The sequence below is a fragment of the Aythya fuligula genome, chromosome 2 (genome assembly GCF_009819795.1).
Source record: "Aythya fuligula isolate bAytFul2 chromosome 2, bAytFul2.pri, whole genome shotgun sequence".
In the NCBI taxonomy this organism is placed as follows: Eukaryota; Metazoa; Chordata; class Aves; order Anseriformes; family Anatidae; genus Aythya; species Aythya fuligula.
Genome location: NC_045560.1, coordinates 111,324,710 through 111,344,755, shown reverse-complemented (window position 1 = coordinate 111,344,755; position 20,046 = coordinate 111,324,710). Strand labels below are relative to the sequence as shown.

Genomic DNA, 20,046 nt, shown 5'->3' with positions numbered 1-20,046 from the left:
AATTGCTGAAAAAAAAAAAAAAAAAAGAAAAAAGCATAAATTAGATAGAACAGATATTGACAGCTCTATCTCATACATGATTAAAAATATTCCTTTAAACTGGTATACCTCTAATAGAATCCCAGAAGGCAGCCTTTCTCATTAAATGTTTTTATTTTGGCACATGGATTTCCTTGCAGATGGTTGTTGGCTACTTTATTATTTTTAAAGAAAAATGCTAGAGAGAGGCAACAACTATATTTTTCTGACCAAGCTAGCCAGTGTATGATCCTGCAACATCTTCCACAGCGTGCTTTCTATCAAGGACTGTCTGAATTCTTGCAGAACACTCCGTATCAGTTAACAGAATACCTTGCTCATGGTATTGCATGTGTTAGAGAAGTCAAAGGCTCCTCTCAGCAAGATGCTAATAAAAAACATTCTTACTAAGGATAAGGCTTCTAATGAATAATGAAAAAAAATAAAATAAAATAAAAAATCAAAGGAGAATTCATCAGTTGTCTTTTGGTTCATATTTCCTGTCACAGATGACTTTTTCCTAGTATGGGGAAGAAAAAAAAAAAAAAAAAAAGAATACTTCAAAGTAACAGTAGGTTTTTGATTAGTTTGATAACTTCATAGGAATTTCCTACACTTATAGCTGTGATATTCAAAGATTCGAAGTATTGAAAGATATCTGCTTCGCTCACTGAGACCCATCCAATTACCACTGCTTCCACCAGCAGAAAAATCTCTATCCCTTTCTTCTGCCAATGGAGAAATTCAGTTACAAATTCCATTATGGCTTTCTGTTACAGGAAAAACAAACAAAGCAAACCCTGCCTCCTAAAATTTGGCAAAAATAGTTTGAAATTCCAAATGGTTAGTGCCAGTCCAATGAATTAATTTTATAAGTGATTTGTTGTCTGGGCTTGTGGCTCTTTCTTTAAATAGCAGTACTCTGCTATCAGGAGGCATTAGATTCATTTGATCCAGCACCACGTGGCCTCAGAGAGAAGAAAAAAAAAAAAAATATATATATATATATATATATATAAAAGCAATATATATATATATATATAGTTGCTTTCCTCCACCAGGATAAAAGATCTGGCATTTTTAATTCACGACGGCTTTGTGTGTCTTGAAGTCACATAATCCTCCTACTTGCCGATCTCTGAAGGTAACTTTATTTTCTTAAAAGGTTATCTTGTTTGTAAACACAGTTATCAGAAAGCACCACCTTTCTCCCTGCACTCACAAAGCATCATTCTTCTGCCGCAGCATCAGATGCTGGCATCCTAAAGAACCATGGATTTTTTCCTGTTGATGTTTTTAATCATTGTCTGTTTTTATATTTGTACCTGTCTGTATTCCTTTAACATTGGTTTCTAACGTGGTTATTCTGGGTTGTCTATTAAACAAAAGTTTAAAAGTTTAAGTGTATTAAAAAAAAAAAAAAAAGTCAGCCTGTAACATTACAGCAAAGCCTTAACAAGAATGTTTTAACATATCAAGGCTAAAGGCATAAGGGAAGTGCCTGTTTTTCCCCGATGCAACACAAACTAGTCAGGCTAATTTTGATCTGCCTTTAGCCACCAGCTTGGGCTCTTTTACTTGTCTGTATTTTTAGCATATACAGCAAAGCCTCGAGTGTTTCTTGATAGGAGTAGATCTAACCAAGTCAGTATGAAAACACCTTCCCAAATTTTTGAACTGGTCAGACGCTTATGTATTTTTCATGAATATTTTAATGTAATATGAAGGATCATCATTCTGGTCTAGAATGAAATACACATGAAGGATGTCTTTCATTAAAATCTTTATATATCTTCATATTTAACTGTGAGGATTATGGGAACGTTTTTTCATGCTTGAAAACTAGAGGTACTGGGAAAACCAGGATCCATAGACATATTTAGTGAAGCACACAGTAGCCTTCAGAAAAGATCCAGAAGCCAAGAAGCACAACGGAACCGGGAACTCAAGAGGCTCCATCTCAACATCAAGAAGCACTTCTTTACTCTGCAGGTGGCAGAGCACTGGCACAGGCTGCCCAGAGAGGCTGTGGATCTCTCCTTGGAGATCTTCAAAACTACCTGGACATGGTCCTGGGCACCCTGCTCTGGATGGCCCTGCCTGAGCAGGGGATTGGACCAGGTGACCTCCAGAGGTCCCTTCCCACCTCTGATAGTTATTTGTCAAACTTGCACTGAGCCATAATAAGGCTGTGTATATGGCTGATGGTACCAGCACATAATTCTCTCAACAGGTTGGAACGACAAGTTAGCAGATCTCTCTGGCAATGTCTCACCAGCAGGACCTTGTCTTCAGGAGCTCAATGGCTTCCCTCAGGGTTGCAGTCCCTGCTCCACCGCTAGGCTTGCTCCTCCCAGAGGTCTGCAGCCAGCAGTCCTGCATCCTTTTGGCTGAGGCAATAGCTAGAAATTTCCTTCCCCCATTCAAAGCCAACAGCTGTTTCTATTATGAGACCGTGAACTTTTGGTATTATTCTAGGAACTGTGTTGCATTGCTAGTTTCCACCTCAGAAATGAATTACATCATTTCCACTCAGTTATTACTTACAGGCACTGAACCTTTTTCAAGCAACTAATACCACGAATAATCAGTTTTCACACTTACCCTGAGGACATCAGAATTTTACTCGCCTCTTCATAGCTTTAATATCTTCCTGAAATGGAGCAGCCATTTCCTCCTTAAAATTGCCATCAAAGAGATACTCAGAAGGTGTGAAATCTTCAGGTCAATCAAGCTATTGAGAGCTCAAATGAGAGTACTCAGATGAGTTTCAGCTGTCTGGCACCACCCTGTTCTTCCATAGTTCAAGACATTTGGGAAGTAAATGATAAAATCTCAAGGGGAAAAAAAAAACAACCTGTATATTCTCCCACAGTACCTAATAATGGAGATGAAAAATCAGGAGACAAGGAAAGGAAGGAGGGATAGATGTACAATGGAAAGTGGAAAACCTCACAGATGGGACAAAAAGAATAAGATGTAGGACAGCTAGAGGTTGTAAGGCTTAATCTATGTGAAACACGGACCGGGAGAAGCAGCTCAGCCAAGATGCTTATTTCCATCTACTGAAGTATTATACAGAGAAGTGGGTAGAATTAGGAGTAACCACTAATGCTAAGAATCAGTGGCACTACTATATGGTAACATTATTTATATTACTTATTATTATTTATAAAATTAATTATTCTTAAGAAAATACCCCCACCAAGTTACTTTTTAAGTCCAATAGTCAGGAAGTTACTTTATCCATTAGCTCTAGCCCTTTTCTTTATGATTTTTCTAGATCTACATTTTTTTTTTTTTTTTTTTTGTCTTCCAAAGCATAAGTGTAGTCTGTATAGCGCCACACTTCTTTGATACATATATAATTATTCTTTTTTTTTTTTTTTTTAAATGGGAGATACATTCATTCACAAATCAAAAGTAGAACTTGGTGGAAAGACAGGAAACACAGGCTGTTTAGAATAATGATTTACGGGATTTTATTTTTTGATGTCTTTCTTCAAAATATGCAATTTTTTAAAAGCAGTCCTAGAGGACGTTCTTCTAATAAAAAGTCTAATCTTGAATGAGGCAGAAACAGGCAGCAGGAACTTTACGTTACACCCATTCAGAAGTGTCACACACACGTAGAGCTATGCACAAAGCAATGCTGCTTTCATGCTACATAACCTCTACACAAACATAGGCTAGAAGCAGGGCATGAACACATCTCAGGTTTACTGCCTTAGTCACAACCATTTCCTAAAGGATGAAACACGGCGGGAAGAAAGCAATTTCATTGTAGCTGTTAGCATATTGCTTATTGCCTGCTTTTATTGTTCATGAAATAAACACACATGAAAGGGGTCAAAAACCAGAAAAGACCTGTTTAAATATCCTGCATACATAATAGCATGCGATTCAATAAGAAAACCAGAATTTAACTCTGGTTTTAAAATATGAAAGCATCTAATTCTTTCTTTAAAAATAGATTTAAGCATTACTTACATGTATGTCAAAAAATTGTACAAGACTAATAGTTTGCTTTCTTTCTCTTCACTGAAGTAACCCACGGATTTGGTGTTATAAAAAGGCTCCTGAATTACAGGGACATACTTGAAATAGTAACTTATTGAGAGCCATTTCATGACTTCAGAAACCTAATAATAGTCCTCTTCTGCACTGGTATTTCAGCAGGTATCGTTCTTTTATTTTTTTATTTTTTTTTTCCATTTTAAATCAATTCTTTATGTGAAAATATGTATCAAATCAAGCAGTTTGATTTTCATATTATAATCATACGCTTGTTTCAACAGGAACAACTACGCATGTAGAAATGGAAGCGCTACTATTGCTCTGTCATTTACCTAAATAACTGTGTTCATAGACTTAAAAATATGCCTTCAGAAAGAACCCAAAGGTTATGCAACAGAGACAACATCTCCCTGTAGAAAATATTCATTCATTTGTAAGAAGCTAAAAGTGTGGAGAGCAGTTTCTGAAGATGTATTAAGGATACATAAATGCCATAGCTGCAAGTGTGAGTAATAACAGATGGATTAAAATAAATAAATAAATAAATTTCAGGTTAATGAATCACTACCTCTTGCAGCACTACGCTGTGTAGGAAAGGACATAAGCTACAAACACTGTCCTGTTTTTTTGGTGATGGTGGTTTTGGTTGGTTGGTTTGTTTGGAGAACAACAGTACAAGATCTGCTTCACCACTGATTCTATAGACTGCAACCCAGGGCACAGATTTACCTGGAGCACTCAGTTGAAAGATGAAATTAAACTTCACGAAAAGTTCCAGAAATTGTCTGCCATTCCTTGCACCTGCGTTCAGAGGTCAACGCAACCACAGCAACCTGCCTCACAGCATCCTAAAGCACTGGCCTGTTGATCCTGCATCACGTGCATGGTCAGAAACCAGTGACAGAGCTCTGGTCTCAGCACAGCCTGCTGCTCTGCAGCACATACTGAAATACCTGCTCCCTACTTTGCTCCTTTAAACTGGCTCAGTCATCCGAAAGAGCTTATAATGACATGGATGGGACTCATAGTATAGAAACACAACAAATTCCAGAAGCAACAAAGCAGGATTTGGTAAGCAGGTCAGAGGGCCAAAGAATCACATGGGAAGGTGCATTTCATTAGAAATAAATATTTAGTTCATCACAATGCTAACGAAAGTGATAGGATAACTGCAGCATGAAGCAGGCAACCTTAACAATAAAACTTACAACCTTCTGTGAGAAGGCATCAAACAAGTTACTTGGGCAGCAGAACTGGCCATGAAAGGCACATGCATTGCTCCTGGGGATGTGTACAAGGTGCCTTTGATGAGGAAAAATAGAACACTATAAAGGCAGTGCAGAGCAGCAAGAGATCTGAGAACATTCTGCTGGGGCTTTTCATTACAGCCCAGCCCAAAGCCACTACACTTGGTCTGCAGCAAAACAGTGCTGCCATTAGCTTGCCATCTGTAAATCCAGCAAGAGGATTACAGTACATGTGAAGAGGCTGACACAGTACTTACTGAAGTTGAAAAGGTATGAGCATAAAAGAAAATAGCATACAACCTGTAGCAAAATGATTTCAGTTTCTTCAGCAGAAAACCCCTATGGCAAACGCAAAATCCCACCAACCCACAGAAATAATGAAAATAAGTTAATATAGCTAATATGGAGCAACTGAAAACATGGAGAATATTTATGGAGCCTGGTGGAAAGTCTGCAACAGGTAGAAAGGAAAACGATTGCCATTTCCTCCCCAGTTTCCCTTTTGTTGTTGTTGTTGTAGTAGCGCTGCATACACATGGATACAGAATAAAGTCATTTTAACTTCCTCCTCGTTGTTTCTTAATATAGCTATTGAAATAGTTGGTTGTAAAAATGCTTTGTAGGTAGGAGAGGAACTGGGGGCACTGCTGAGGCTGGCTACAAAATAGCTATTCCATTTCATTGATGGTGTTGCAGTTTTTGTGTTTAACTCTTGTAACCAGCTTAGGAAAAAAAAAAAAGTGTGGGCCCCCTGCAGAGGTCTATTTAACCAATGGCCTAGTAGATACACAATGAGGTGGCTTCCCTTAACAGCAAACCCCTCCCTCCATGCCACTGTGGCATATCTGCTTCAATGTTAATAAGTAAAGTTTCCTAAATATTAGATGTACTTCTATGGGACATTTCACATTTGGAGAAGTTGGCATTTGACAAAAAAAAAGATTTCTGCTAAAAACTTACAACCAGCATCAGGGTACACAAAGCTTATGCACTATTCTTTGTCACCATGGGATAGGTAAGCTACATACATACAATGGAAATTATGATTCATCTACACAATGAGGCAAAAACATCCTGCCATGCAGGGATAAAGAGAAATAACTTTGGAAAGAGAAACTTAATTGCTGGTAACCAATCTCATTGAAGAAGAAGAAAGAGTAAAGAGAGACTAAAGACAAAAAGAAAAATAATCATAAATACTCAAAAGGCACCATATTAAAATTCTGGCTTATCCTAAGTTTCCTGTGAAGTATGGGTTCAGAATTTCAACAAATTTTTGCAAGATTATTGCTAAAGAACTATATCCATAGAAAGACTAAAGGTTCAAAATTACTCTTGTAGATTAGGAAAGAAAGAACTAATTTGGCAGATGGAGAAGTACTGAAAAAGATTAAGGAAAAAACATAAAGCAGAAAAATGAACAAGATCCCAGTGGACAGAAATTGAAACCTATATAACTCATCTGAAAATAAATTACAGGTCTTTAATCAACCATTCTAAAAGTGAATTTCCTCCTGTGTGCATAATCTCAGAGAAATTCTAAGAGCAAGAACTGGCTCGCAACATGCAGGCTTTCAACACAGCAGCTTGCAGGGGTTCCTGACAGCAGAGTCAGAAACATCAGAGGGCACAGATTCACAGCTGGAGTTTTTTGTCCTGGTACTTTGTGCCTTCACACACATTGTTTTACTTTCTAATAGCATTCTCTCTCTTACAGAACAGAGCACAGACAGCAAGAACACAGTTTTTTGAAGCTATAAATTGCACCGAAACAGTGTGAAACAGTTCAAGTACCTCAATTTGGTCACCTTGGTTTTCAGGTACCAGAAATAAGTGGAAACTAAGAAATCTGGAAAATCTTATTTCTTACCTAAGAGGCACATAGCAAGTATTCTACTTGAAAACTGTCAACATAAAAAGGACAGGAATGTAATCATATATTTAATACAAGGTTTTAATGTAGAACTGTAAGAAAAGATGTGGAAGAGAAGAGCAGGAAAATAAGAACTAATTAAAATGTGCATCCTCGTGCATACATGTATGAAAGAAGTTTAAAAGTTTGTCAAGCAGTCAAACCGAAATTTCCTAACTTTTCAGTGCTTTAAAACTAACATTGCAAAAATCTAAATGCATTCTATCAGACTACATACACACAAGGCAAACATACATAGGTCTGAAGAGATCTGGCATTCTGGACTACAATCACAAATCAAGCATGCAACTATATGCACTTACATTTTAATGTCATTTAACAATTTTTACAAACTCTACAGTATGTTGTTAGAAGGTCAACAGAAGCATATTTAACTGCATGCATCATGTTTGCATAATTATTTGTGCATACAGAAGTTCACTTATATCCAAGAGCTACAAACAAAAATTATAAATACAATGAGCACCACAAGGTCTAAAATTAAAAAAGGTCATTTTACTTCTTAGCCATTTTGTTAAATACTTTTACAGGTACAATCTCTGAAAAAGTTACTTTAGCTTGATTCAAGAAAATTTAGTATTAAACCAAGCAAGGTTATTTCCAGTTTAAAGCCTCTTAGGCATGCTCAATTGAAACAATACTTTTTTTTCCCCTATGTGTAGAATAATTACATAAAAAAGCTCTATCACAAAGTTTAAAACAAAACAAAACAAAACACAGTCTTCTATAGCAACATCAGGAACTTTTTTGCCAAGTTTAGTATTCATCATAAGCTTTTTCTACAATTTCAATCTGAAAATACCCCTCCTCACAAGAGTCATGGCAGTCAATTTATCCTGACCAGTCCCTTGAGAGAGGCACCGCTCAGCAGTCTCCTGATTACATTAAATGTTTTATATGCTTAAATTAATACAGGCTCAGATATGAAATGGTTATTCAAATACTTCAAATCAACTGCTTCTCCTTAAGTGTCCAGGATCTTTAGGTCAACTTTGTTCTTCCTCCATATTTTCCCTGCAGCAACTGTTGAAAGGATGAGCTGCTAAGCAACAAACTCCAACAGAACAGAAATCCTTCAGCAATACAAACAAGTAGGTCCTACTTCTGTAGTTAATCTGTGCATAAAAATTGAGAGGATACTTTTCTAATTTTTTCTAGACCTCTGATACTCCCCACACAGGTAAACAGGATCAAAATATAGCAGGTTTGGCTGCAAGTAGGTCAGTATCACTCAATCATTTGTTGCACACGTGTTTAGGTTAGGTAGATCTCATGCAGAGATGTGAGGCAGAAACAGGTTTTCTTACTTTATATGAATGTGTCAACATAGCTTCTAACACCCCCCTGGTGAACTTTACAAGTTCTTGATTATAAGACACCTTCCTTCAAAGCTGCTCCCATTGCAGAAAGATCAGCTTCTTACCCAATATTTTTTTCTAATTTCTCTTTTCAGTACAAAACTCAGTGAAAGTGGTGCCTTAAGAACAGGACAGATGCCTTAAGAAAAGGAAATTCAGCACATATGGCTTGAAATATTCTACAGCTATACAATGGAATCAACATATAAGGCAAAAAAAAAAAAAATAGCATTTGCTGGGAGCAGCCATAGAAATATTAATTTGGCAGCTAAGTTTCTTTTATTTAAAAACTTTTAAAAACTGTTATAAAACAAAAAGATACGGAAAGCCAGTATTTACCAATATATTATTTTTTTTGAGGGGAAAAGTAGAAAAAAATAAAATTACCCAAATTATACCATCAGTTTCAACCCAGCTTTCAAAACAAAGGAAATAAATTGAACATTTTGAGTTTGCTGAATTGAACAAATTAGTTTTAATCTCAAATCCCCTGGTGAAAATGTCCCTGCAATTCTGCCTGAGCAGGGGCTTGAACGGACTGACCTTGAGAGATCCCTTCCAACCTCAACTATCCTGTGATTCTGACACCACTTGAGCATGTTAACATTGAACTGAATTCTTTGCCAGTAGCTACTTGGAATACAGGACTAGACACTCCTTTACTCCTCAGTATTATATATGGATGTTGTTAATACAAGTGATTTAATTACAGTGACTGCTAAAGGAAGTAACTGTTTAACGTTTCTAATTTATCATCATTGCTTTAGGACCGTGGAATGGCTTGTAAAGTGATATTAAGACACTGTGACCTTAAAACGCAGCACCGAGACAGCTTACTGAAGTTTAATAGCCAAACGTAACTTGAAAAGGGAAGTGTTCTTGTGTGGTGAATGCTCCATTTCTAAAATTACTAAAATTAACCTTTTTACGCTATGAAAAAGTAGCTCCCTGTATTACAGCTTGTTGATGAAAAATCTACCAGAATGAGTAAGCGCTACAAGCTACTACTCAATTTTTGCTGTTTACAGCCAATGCGGTTTCTAGCTGAAGCTCCACAGAAAAAGAAAGGCTGCAATATTGGGTACGGAGGAAATCTTGGACTACAAAACAGCACAATAATTTTGCAGAGCGAAAGGCATACTTTCCAGTCCTGCTATACAACATATGTAACGGCAGCTATATTTAGGGAAACACGTATACTTCTGTGTATGCTTAATCAGTCTTACTCATGCTTAATCAGTCTTACTCATTGGCCATCTTAAGATTCAAATGAACCACAACTGAATTCTTAACAGCACAACCTCCTGACTGGAGACGAACAGCAGCAGAGGTGCAAAAGCCACGTAACGCTCAGAGCACTCAGATAGAGACTTCCAAGATTATTATTATTATTTTAAAGTCCTTTTAAATTATCACCTCCTTTCTGTTTAGGTCTGCAGGATAAGGTTTGCTCTGAATCAACTTTATCTACTCTTCATGTTTCTTTTTGCACTTCAAAATATAGTTGCTCTTGTTAAAAGCCAGACTTACAGACTAAATATATATTAGCAGTAGCACAAGAGGGTTTGTTTTTAAATAAGTCAAATACATTTCCAACACACAGCCACACACAAAACAATGAAAGAAATCTCTCATGACCTAACTAATTCCCAGCCTTCCCTGACCTCTTCTGAATATGCTGTTGCTCCAAATTATATAGCCATATACAAAATTTTATTATGGAGCAAGATGAAACACATAGGTGGTGCATAACAAGCATAGTTTCAAGAACCAGTAAGGCTGTGACATACAAAAAATATGTAAACTAAATTTTTTTCAATGACTGTTCAGAATCATTACTGAATATGTTAGGAGTTTGTTTGACAGAATTTCCATTTCAAATATACATAAAGATTATAAAATGAAACACATGACAAATATTCCTAAAAACCAAAGCCATTGCTGGTTATTTATATTTTAGAAGTATGATGTCATGTAAAAATAACAGCTATATCCTGGTATTCTTTTAAGTGGCAGATATCAGCTGGGAAGGACTTTTTTCTGCATTCATGGTTTGCATTACAGTACTTTTTTTTTTAAACCAAGTATTTAGGCTTTTTCACGCTCAAATTGCTTGTGTGTTTCTTGGTTCTATAAGCATCAATCATGTCTCTGCCTATGATAAGACAGAAATCAGAAGGAAATCAAACCAACTTTCATAGCACCATGCATCAATACTGCTATTGTCCACATAAAAGTTACATATAATTTCAATCTGCACAGCAAACAACTTTGATTAATTTAAAATGAAAGCACAGACTTTTCTTAAGACAAAACTAAAGCTATTTTATATTGTTAAAAAATTCTCAGCATGGAGTTGTACGCTCAGGAAGATAATCTGAGAAGCTGCAACAACCTAATGTCATCTAAAGAGTAGCAAGACACACAGACCTTGGTGCAGTCTTAGAGGTTGGAGTACCAGAAGCACATTTTTGAATGTCCTAAAAGGACTGTTGTTTGTAGGTGCACAGTTCTGGAGGCCCACAACGAAGTCTACCATTTTATCCTATCTAGAACTTCACAAACAGATCCTTTTCTCCATGAGGAAAGATCCAGAGGACCTTCTACTTATCTTCGAAGTAGGCTATTCAATAATGGCAGAGTGATATTTTACATTGTAGTGCCGAACTACATGCATACTATTATGCAGATCCATTGCTACTCAAGGAGTAACCATTCTCCCAGAAATGGAAGGACTCTGTGCCTCTTAGCTAGGCCTGGTGGCTTCCAGGAGATGAGTCCCTAAAAGGCAAATAAGGCTCAAAGCAGTAGGAAGATTATCTAAGGATTGGAGAAGTTTTGTCAGTGGAGTTTTGTCAGTATCAAGGCAACTGAACACACAGCTTATTAGAAGGAATGAATAGTGCTATGTGCGCACCTTTGTAAGCCACTTGACTCAACTGATTACAGAACTTTAACCTTGCTTTATAGATCGATGTTATTTACATATTTGCCACTGGGTAATACTCAAGTATGGTAATATTGTTCCTGAAGAACAAGGCACTTTGTTTTTTAAACTAAGTAGCTTTAAAGAGTCCATCCACCAACTAGCAAATTTAAGAATCGTGTAAGAAAGAGGCTTGATGAAATGCCATCCTATTTTCCAGAGATCAACTGTCTTAGTTTTATTTTAATCGAAGGTGAGATACAATTCCAAGTCTACACATTTCACAATTTAAAAAAAATAATCTGACCTTAAGTTTTTGTTTGTTTGCTTTAAAGTAAAACACTGGATTTTCAGGGTATTGAAGTGAATTATTTAGTCTGGAGGAATAATATTTGCAACATATGGGGAGAAGCATTGAAGTGAATTATTTAGTCTGAAGGAATAATATTTGCAACATATGGGGAGAAGCATTGACATTTTCATGTGATCATTTCTTTATCTTCTCTCTTCCTCCACTCTATACCTTCCGAAGATAAATCGTCATTACATACATGTAACTGTATCAGTTAAGTCCTAGACATAAGCTTCTGTATCCAGAATTTCACTTTCAACTGGTTACTCATTTGTGGTGCATTTTCTTATAGCATTATTAAAAAAAATAAAGTAGACTATATTTTTAAACTGTAGCCAGTATAATTGTTTTTAAAAATGTCATGTATCAGTCTGATTTGTTAACAAAATTACTATTTATCTAGCTACCATACTGCCTAACTATTATTACAAGGCAATTACTGAATGTTGTTGAACACTAACTCCTTCTGGTGAAAATGTAGTTGTAATGAAACTTTGCTTGACCAATCAGATAAGAGCTGTAACAGATTAATACAAAATAAACATTATAGGAAGTTAATATTTAAAAGGCACACAAATGCTTCAAACACATACAGTTTCAAATCTTTATTGTTTTAAAATTCTACATGTCTTTTACAATTACAATAATTTGTTACTTAAATGACTCTTGTATGGGTTAATGTACAATGAGTTTTTTCCTGAAACTCAACCATGAAATACAATTTCATCAATATGATTTTTCTAAATAGATTAATACAAGATTTCTGGTTTGTTGGGAAGAACAAGTACTTCACTTTGAATAAACAGCACGTGAGTCTTCCCTTCAGAATCTGTGTGATCAATCCATCGAAAGTGCTTTTGAAGATTGCAGATCTAACTGTGACTGATTTCCAAAATCAGTCCATCAAATTACTTTTTTTAAACATTAAAGAGCATTTTCATGTAATGAAACAAGTTGCAGTAGTTATTTTTATTCATCTACTGAGGCAAACTCATGTTGAAGAAAAATTATATGATTATCTGCATGCAATGAACACTCCTCTTTAAATAGTTGATGAATTTTACACATATAAAGAATCTGTTAAAGAGTGCAAGTACTTTGATAATGATTTCACAAAAGGACATATGCTGGTAATAATGGTAACTAACATTTAACACCTAAATACAAGCTAATGTATATTTAACAGGCAATTAACATGGCTAACAAACCATGTTGCATGTGGTTGCCCTTTGAGAAAATGAACTCATTTGGTCCACACTCCTAAAGTTATCTGGGTAAAAAAATTGGAACAGGGTCAGAGATTCTGATGAAATTCTTGTTTCTAAAATGCGACCTGTTAAAAAGTAAAAGCAGTACATCAGTGAAGTATCTTGTCACATGACCTCAGTATAAAAACATGGCCTGGTATTCGGAGCGATGAACAAGCACTGAAGGACAAGTCAAAAAAGAATGGAGACAAAATGAACTGAAATTCTGTTGTGTTATACTTTCTTGTTCCATGGTACTGCTTTCACTCTGTAGAATTTTGTACCCAAAGGAACTTTAAATCTGTTTTGTGCCTACAAAAAAAAAAAAAAAAAAGCATATTACAGATGTAATCAGAGGATTATACCTGTTGTTTTATACCTGTTTTGTTTTGTTTTAAATAAAGTCTAACTCCCATCCCTCTAAGTATGCCAGACCCTGGCAAGGTTCCTCTTCATACTAAATTATTGCCTTATCTGGGTCTCCAAAGATACTTCATTATTTTCCCTGATCGCTGTTAAATTCTGATGGTTTCGAGGTACCAAAATCTTACTAGGAACTGAACCAAAGTTTAGGAATTGTAGCCTACAGGTCATTGAAATATTATTACACAGGGTTGATGGAAATAGTCACTAGGATCCCAACAAAAAGTTTTTATCACACAAGCAGGTTTTCCAGAGGCAAACCTATCCAAGCCACTTGCTCACTTACTCTTTTTTCTAGCTCCCCTTTTCTTACTGTTCACTGACCCTGGACAATCTCTATACTGAAGTACTCTCACATATTATGTGAAGAGTATACTTTATGTAATTGTAACATTTAATCTGTTTTTCTTCCTTATTAATGTAATCAGATGTTTCTATTCCAATACTCTTACCTTTTTTGCCTGGCAGTATTCCTTTTCCATAACTTTTCCTAGCACCCAAGGTCTCCTAGATGCACCTGAAGCTAAAGAGACAATGTGTTTACTATTTTGGATAGTCAACTACAGGCAACAGGACATTATATTAACTACAGTGAAATATTTGTCAACATTTTCCTTGAAAACATGAATTGTTCAACAACCATTTTAAAGTTAAAGCCACAAAAAATAAAGAAATGATGTCAAAATGGGGTTACTGGCATTTTCAAATAAAAACAATGTTTCAGTTCAAACTTTATTTGAAAAATAAAAATTAGCAAAGAGAAAAAGCAAATCAAAATTGAAATTAATTTAACAACTCGGAGTTATTCTAGTCAACCTTGTTTGACCATTTAGTCAGATTTAGGATGATAATTTCTTGAAGTATTTCAAAGGATTCCATATAAAACTTTCAGCATTTATAAATTCCAGTGAGAGTAAGGACATGTATTTGTCTATTATTCCAAGAAATTACATCTATTTTGTCAGTGATTATGGCATGAATAAAACATCAAAAACAGACTGAAGGAATGTGCTCTGCATAATCAGTGCTCTTCTAAACACATCTACAAAAAACTGGATCCAGCGACTAGAACGTAAGTCACTCAAGAACCAGTGTTTGAAGTTTTAATGTAGCTCTTCAAAATTAGTTTGGCTATTAATAATAAAGCAGATTCCATTCTGCTCAAAGCTCCTATGTATCAGTAGGAAGTATTCATATCTGATCTGAATGCTGTACAACAATATGTTATGATTAAAATACTAGATTTTTTTTGAATTTGCTTGGCTGGTGGACTTCATTAAATTCACAAAAATGAGAAAGATGCCATTCATTCCTGAAATTTGCAAATTAAAACTTCCATATTGAGACGATGTGTGACAAAACGAACCCTGCAGTCTTCAGCCAACTTCAGCATCATCCTAACATTCTAAGTTTTCTTAATGGAGGCACACACTATGACAGTCTAAGTCCCTGACACTTAATATTGTAGAGATCTATACAGATGTATTAAAAATTTATACATGTTGGTTCAAAAGGTCAGATTTATGTTGGTTTTGGCAGACTTTGAAACAATTTGTAGTACCTAGGTCCACACCAATTCCGATCTGTCACAAATAATACTAAAGTAACCTTTATTTCATTTTCCCTACTTTTCTGATGCAGAAATAGAATCAAGACGCTATTTCTTGAAATACTGAGCTAGAAATAAGTGTGTTCCAAAGGTAAGTCTTCATGGTTGTTTCATGTGCAGTTTTCTCAGACGTAACACTACCTCTGGTTAGCAAGTGGTAAGGACAGAACAAAGTAAGTCCATTCAAAAACAGTTTTCAGTGAATTGCATACTCAGGATAATATACAAACTGAAACAGTGGTTACCTTATGTACATAAACCAACAGTAAGAAAAAAATCAGTCGTATATCACAGTTACGTATGCAACACTAATGCCATTGTTGTACTGTATTATGTCTGTAAGATAGGGATTCTGCCCAGACATATATGAGAAAACATACAGCACAGATTCTTCAGCAGTTTCTGAATTCAGTTAGAACTTGGTGATCTTTTATTGTAACTGAAACCCATAATGAGGTCTGCTGCTTGAGTATAAATTAACAGCTTCTGACAAGCAACAGCAGGTATATATTTTCACTTGTAAGAATTAATAAAGTTCCTTTTGATGCATACTCTTAAATATTTCTGGAACAAAGATCTGGAGCATGGTGAGATGGGGAGGTTTGTAAAACATACATTAGGTATGATAGATTAAAGACATTTACATTAATCTATTTAATTTAGCACAGTTCATTGTAATGCACTAAACATTGTTATTTTTCCTGATATCTGAAAGATTAATACTTCAATTTTTTAAGTTTACATAGCTGCCAAAAATCACCAATGTATAACCTGAAGATTAAACAGGGGAAAAAAGCAAATGTGTCACCAACCTGAACATAAACAAAATGTACCGAAACTAGCAGGACTCATTATTCTTCAGAGAGTAGTTTCACCATATAAATACAGTGGGAAAACTTTATCAGCAAAAAAATTGCTTGCAAACTCCCCTATACTATAGCTTACATTTTATTATTATAGACCCATATTTAGGGCCATAAATACATGAACCTAAATTCAAGTCACTTCACAGAAGATGAGCTAGAGAGAAAACACATTTTATCCAAAGAATCTTTAAAGAGCATCATAAAGCCAGGAATTAAAAATAAGAACTGAGCATGCACAGTTTTGACAGAAATGTTACAATGAGTTTTGCATTTGCTATCCTCATCAAATAAAAAAAGACACTGAGAACAAATTCCACATAATAATAGGCCTAAGACCTACCCAATTATACGCTATTATTGCTGATACTGAATAGCAAGTGACCTGATAGAACGTTTTCCCTAAATGATCAAAAGATTGGCAAAGCTGCCCTACGAGGAAAGGCAGGTCTTTCGACCTTGGAGAACACAAGGCTTGGGCAAACTTCATCACAGTATTCCGGTACTTAACGGACAGCTGCAAAGAGGACAGAGGATCTCTTCACTGACAGCTACATGGAGAATGCAAGAGGCAATTGGGTTCAAGATGCACTGGGAGAGGTTTGTCTCCCAGAAAAACCCAGGTTGTCTAAGAAAAACGTTTTACAGTGAGAAGAATCAATCACTGGAGTCCCCAGAGATATGCTAGAATTCCCCATCGCTACAGGTTTTCAAGATGCAACTGGACAGAGTGCTAGACAATCTCATCCAGGCTCCCTTTTACTACAAAAGGTTGGATGGGATGCTCTTTTGAGGTCCCCTCTAACCTAGGCTGTTCTATGACTCTATGTTAATATACACTGTATATAAAATTGGCATTTATTACAGCTTGAAGATGCAGATATTCTTTTCTATTTTTCAGAGATATCAACACCTGCATAAAATTTTGATTTAAAGTGTTCTGTGTTGAAAAACATTTAGTATCAAATAGCAAAAGCTGCAGAGAAAGTTAATAGCTATTTACATTACACACTTGTTGCATTTACCACATAAGTATTTATATCACTTACTAACTGTTAGAAATTTAAGCATTATTTGTAGGAAGACAAATATTGAAAATAATTTGACACTTACCACACTCACCTGGTTTGAGATCCAATGCAGCAAGAGATTCTGAGTGCAAGAAATACAAGGTTGGACTAACAGTAAATAATACGTAGTTGTCATGCCTTTCATCCAAGATTATTAGAACCAAATCGCCAACCTGAAAACTAGAGATATTAAGGAATTTAGCAACAGAAGCACAACAGTTTAAGACTACATAAGTTACAATAACTATTTTTCCATATACTGCACAGGCAGGATGAGACTTAAGCCGCATAGCAACACAGAATTTTCTACTTATGTTAATTCATACGCATTTTATATTTTCTGGAGTCAACAAAAATACCTTTAAAAAATATTTTTGAATGTTTTTCTACATCCATCAGCTCATTAAACAGGAATACTTAAAATATTCTACTACGGTCTTTTTTTTTTTTTAAACTGTTTTTTATTCACCCATACTTATGATACTTATCGCTGTACCATAGTATTTACAAACAGCTTTTTGATGTTTTAAACTGTTGCTAATATGATCTCAAAAAATACGGCAAAGCATTTATGTAGATATCCTAAGATTTTAAGCACACGGGACAAAGAGATGAAATGTTCATCTGACTCTGATCAAAAGGTTAGAAACGAAGAAATACTGTGGTTACTTCACATAAAAAGTTTCAGAAGTCTGCTTCTTCCTGACAGCAGGTTAACACAAGCCATAAAGTTCTGTTGCTGAAACTTGGCCGAAGAAGTTAGAGAACTTCTGTCTCCAATTTGTTTCACGGTTCAAATGTGTTGGAAGTAATTTAATTACCCATGAATGAAATGAATTCTGAAACAGCTACAAGTTAAGCATTAAACCATGAGAATACTAAGAATAAATGTTACTATTATACTGAATGTGGGGGATGAAGTGGCAAAGAGAGTGGGAAATACTTCTTTGTAAAAGGGTGGGGGGCAGAAAGATACTCAGGTATAAACAAGTCTGGAGAGAAATCTCTCTCATATGCTTTAATGCACACTTTCAGATAAAATAACACAGCTTTTCCCCCGTACTGATATGATGACAGACTATGACTCAAAGATATTTCTCTTGGATGAGTAAAATCTTCTTTCATAATATTTTTCTCCCCAGATAATACCATGAGAGCTGCCATAATATTCAGATGCTCAAATGAAGGGTTGATTCTGTACATACTGCCCTTGTTACAATAAACATGCTATTTGGTGTAATTCAGAAAACATTAACAGAATGTTTTGTTTTTCCCCCCAAAACAAGCATTTTTGATGTTCCTCAAATTGAAATATTATTTGAAAACAACTGTCTGTAGCTTTCATATTTTGCAATAATTGACACACACACACACAACAATTTTACATGTTAAGAGTTCCAGAATACATAAAAAAATATTTGAGTTAATTTCATTCTCTCAAGATAGGTCAAAATTTTAAGAAAGTAGAATTTCTACTGAAATACACTATACAGCACTATACAGATTCAGGGTGAATAGCATTCCTTTGACTTTTTCTTAGCATTATTTCAGAAAGATAACAGCTAAAGAAAAAGTAAATCTAAAAGAAAATAATGGACGCATTCTAGAAATCCCAAGGAATATTAGCCTTATAAAGGAAAACTAAGAAATCAAGAAATCAAAAATTCAATAATGAATTCAGAAAGGCCTTTTTTAAAAAGGAAAAAAAAAAGAAGTTTATAAAATTTGATTTATTCTGAACTGGCATGGTTCAGTAACTGATGTGTGAGCTATAAAGATGATCTACACACCTTTTCATTACAGAGAAAAGACAGAAGAACTGTGACATTCTTTAACAACATTTATTACTGAAGGCACGTCCATCTGACTATAGGAAAATAAACATGTACTTACTCTCTAATTGCTATTTTTTCAGAATGTCTTGAGGATACTGAAGACATGCTCTGGGACATCTATAAAAAACAAAATAGATATAAAGAATTGGCAAGCTATGATGAAATGTAAATGGCAGATAACAATATGGTTGAAATAAATTGTTCGCTGCTGTTTTCAAACCTGCCTGCTCTCGTAGATCATAGAATATCCTGAGTTGGAAGGGACCCTTAAGGATCATCAAGTCCAACTCTTGACACCGCACAGGTCTACCCAAAAGTTCAGACCATGTGACTAAGTGCACAGTCCAATCTCTTCTTAAATTCAGACAGGCTCGGTGCAGTGACCACTTCCCTGGGGAGCCTGTTCCAGTGTGCAACCACCCTCTCTGTGAAGAACCCCCTCCTGATGTCAAGCCTAAATTTCCCCTGCCTCAGCTTAACCCCGTTCCCGTGGGTCCTGTCACTGGTGTTAATGGAGAAAAGGTCTCCTGCCTCTCGACACCCCCTTACGAGGAAGTTGTAGACTGTGATGAGGTCTCCCCTCAGCCTCCTCTTCTCCAGGCTGAACAGGCCCAGTGACCTCAGCCGTTCCTCATACGTCTTCCCCTCCAGGCCTTTCACCATCTTCGTAGCCCTCCTCTGGACACTTTCCAACAGTTTCATGTCCTTTTTATACTGTGGTGCCCAGAACTGCACACAGTACTCGAGGTGAGGCCGCACCAGCGCAGAGTAGAGCGGGACAATCACCTCCCTTGACCTACTAGCGATGCCGTGCTTGATGCACCCCAGGATACGGTTGGCCCTCCTGGCTGCCAGGGCACACTGCTGGCTCATATTCAACTTGCTGTCTACCACGACCCCCAGATCCCTCTCATTCACTCAAGAAAAGATTATCTTTCTGTCAGCTTGCTCTGTAGCAGCTTTTTTTTTTTTTTTAAAAAAAAAAAAAAAAAAAAAAAACCACCACTAATTATGAAATAGCTGACCTCTCCCTTGTTAATAGCAATGAGAAGTGCTCCAGCCCGGGGCCTGCTCCTGAGGGGGCTCTCCATGGGCAACAGCCTCCTCCAGGCCACATCCACCCACTCTTTTTTTCCTCCTTTCCTAAT

General features: G+C 36.1%; 1 protein-coding gene across 4 annotated transcripts in view; it reads right to left on the bottom strand.

The window, feature by feature from the left end:
- Positions 1 to 12,441: 12,441 nt before the first annotated feature.
- The window catches only part of RB1CC1 (RB1 inducible coiled-coil 1), a 117,266-nt gene continuing 109,661 nt past the window's right edge, over positions 12,442 to 20,046 (bottom strand). For 3 of the 4 annotated variants that reach the window (XM_032180790.1, XM_032180791.1, XM_032180792.1), the window contains exons 21-24: positions 18,957 to 19,015; positions 17,107 to 17,243; positions 13,974 to 14,044; positions 12,442 to 13,410 (exon numbers count right to left, since the gene is read on the bottom strand). In XM_032180790.1, the coding sequence (XP_032036681.1) occupies positions 13,333 to 13,410; positions 13,974 to 14,044; positions 17,107 to 17,243; positions 18,957 to 19,015 (345 nt within the window). In that variant the 3' untranslated portion in view covers positions 12,442 to 13,332. The remainder of the gene's footprint in view (positions 13,411 to 13,973; positions 14,045 to 17,106; positions 17,244 to 18,956; positions 19,016 to 20,046) is intronic. The other variant, XM_032180793.1, reaches the window with a different exon arrangement.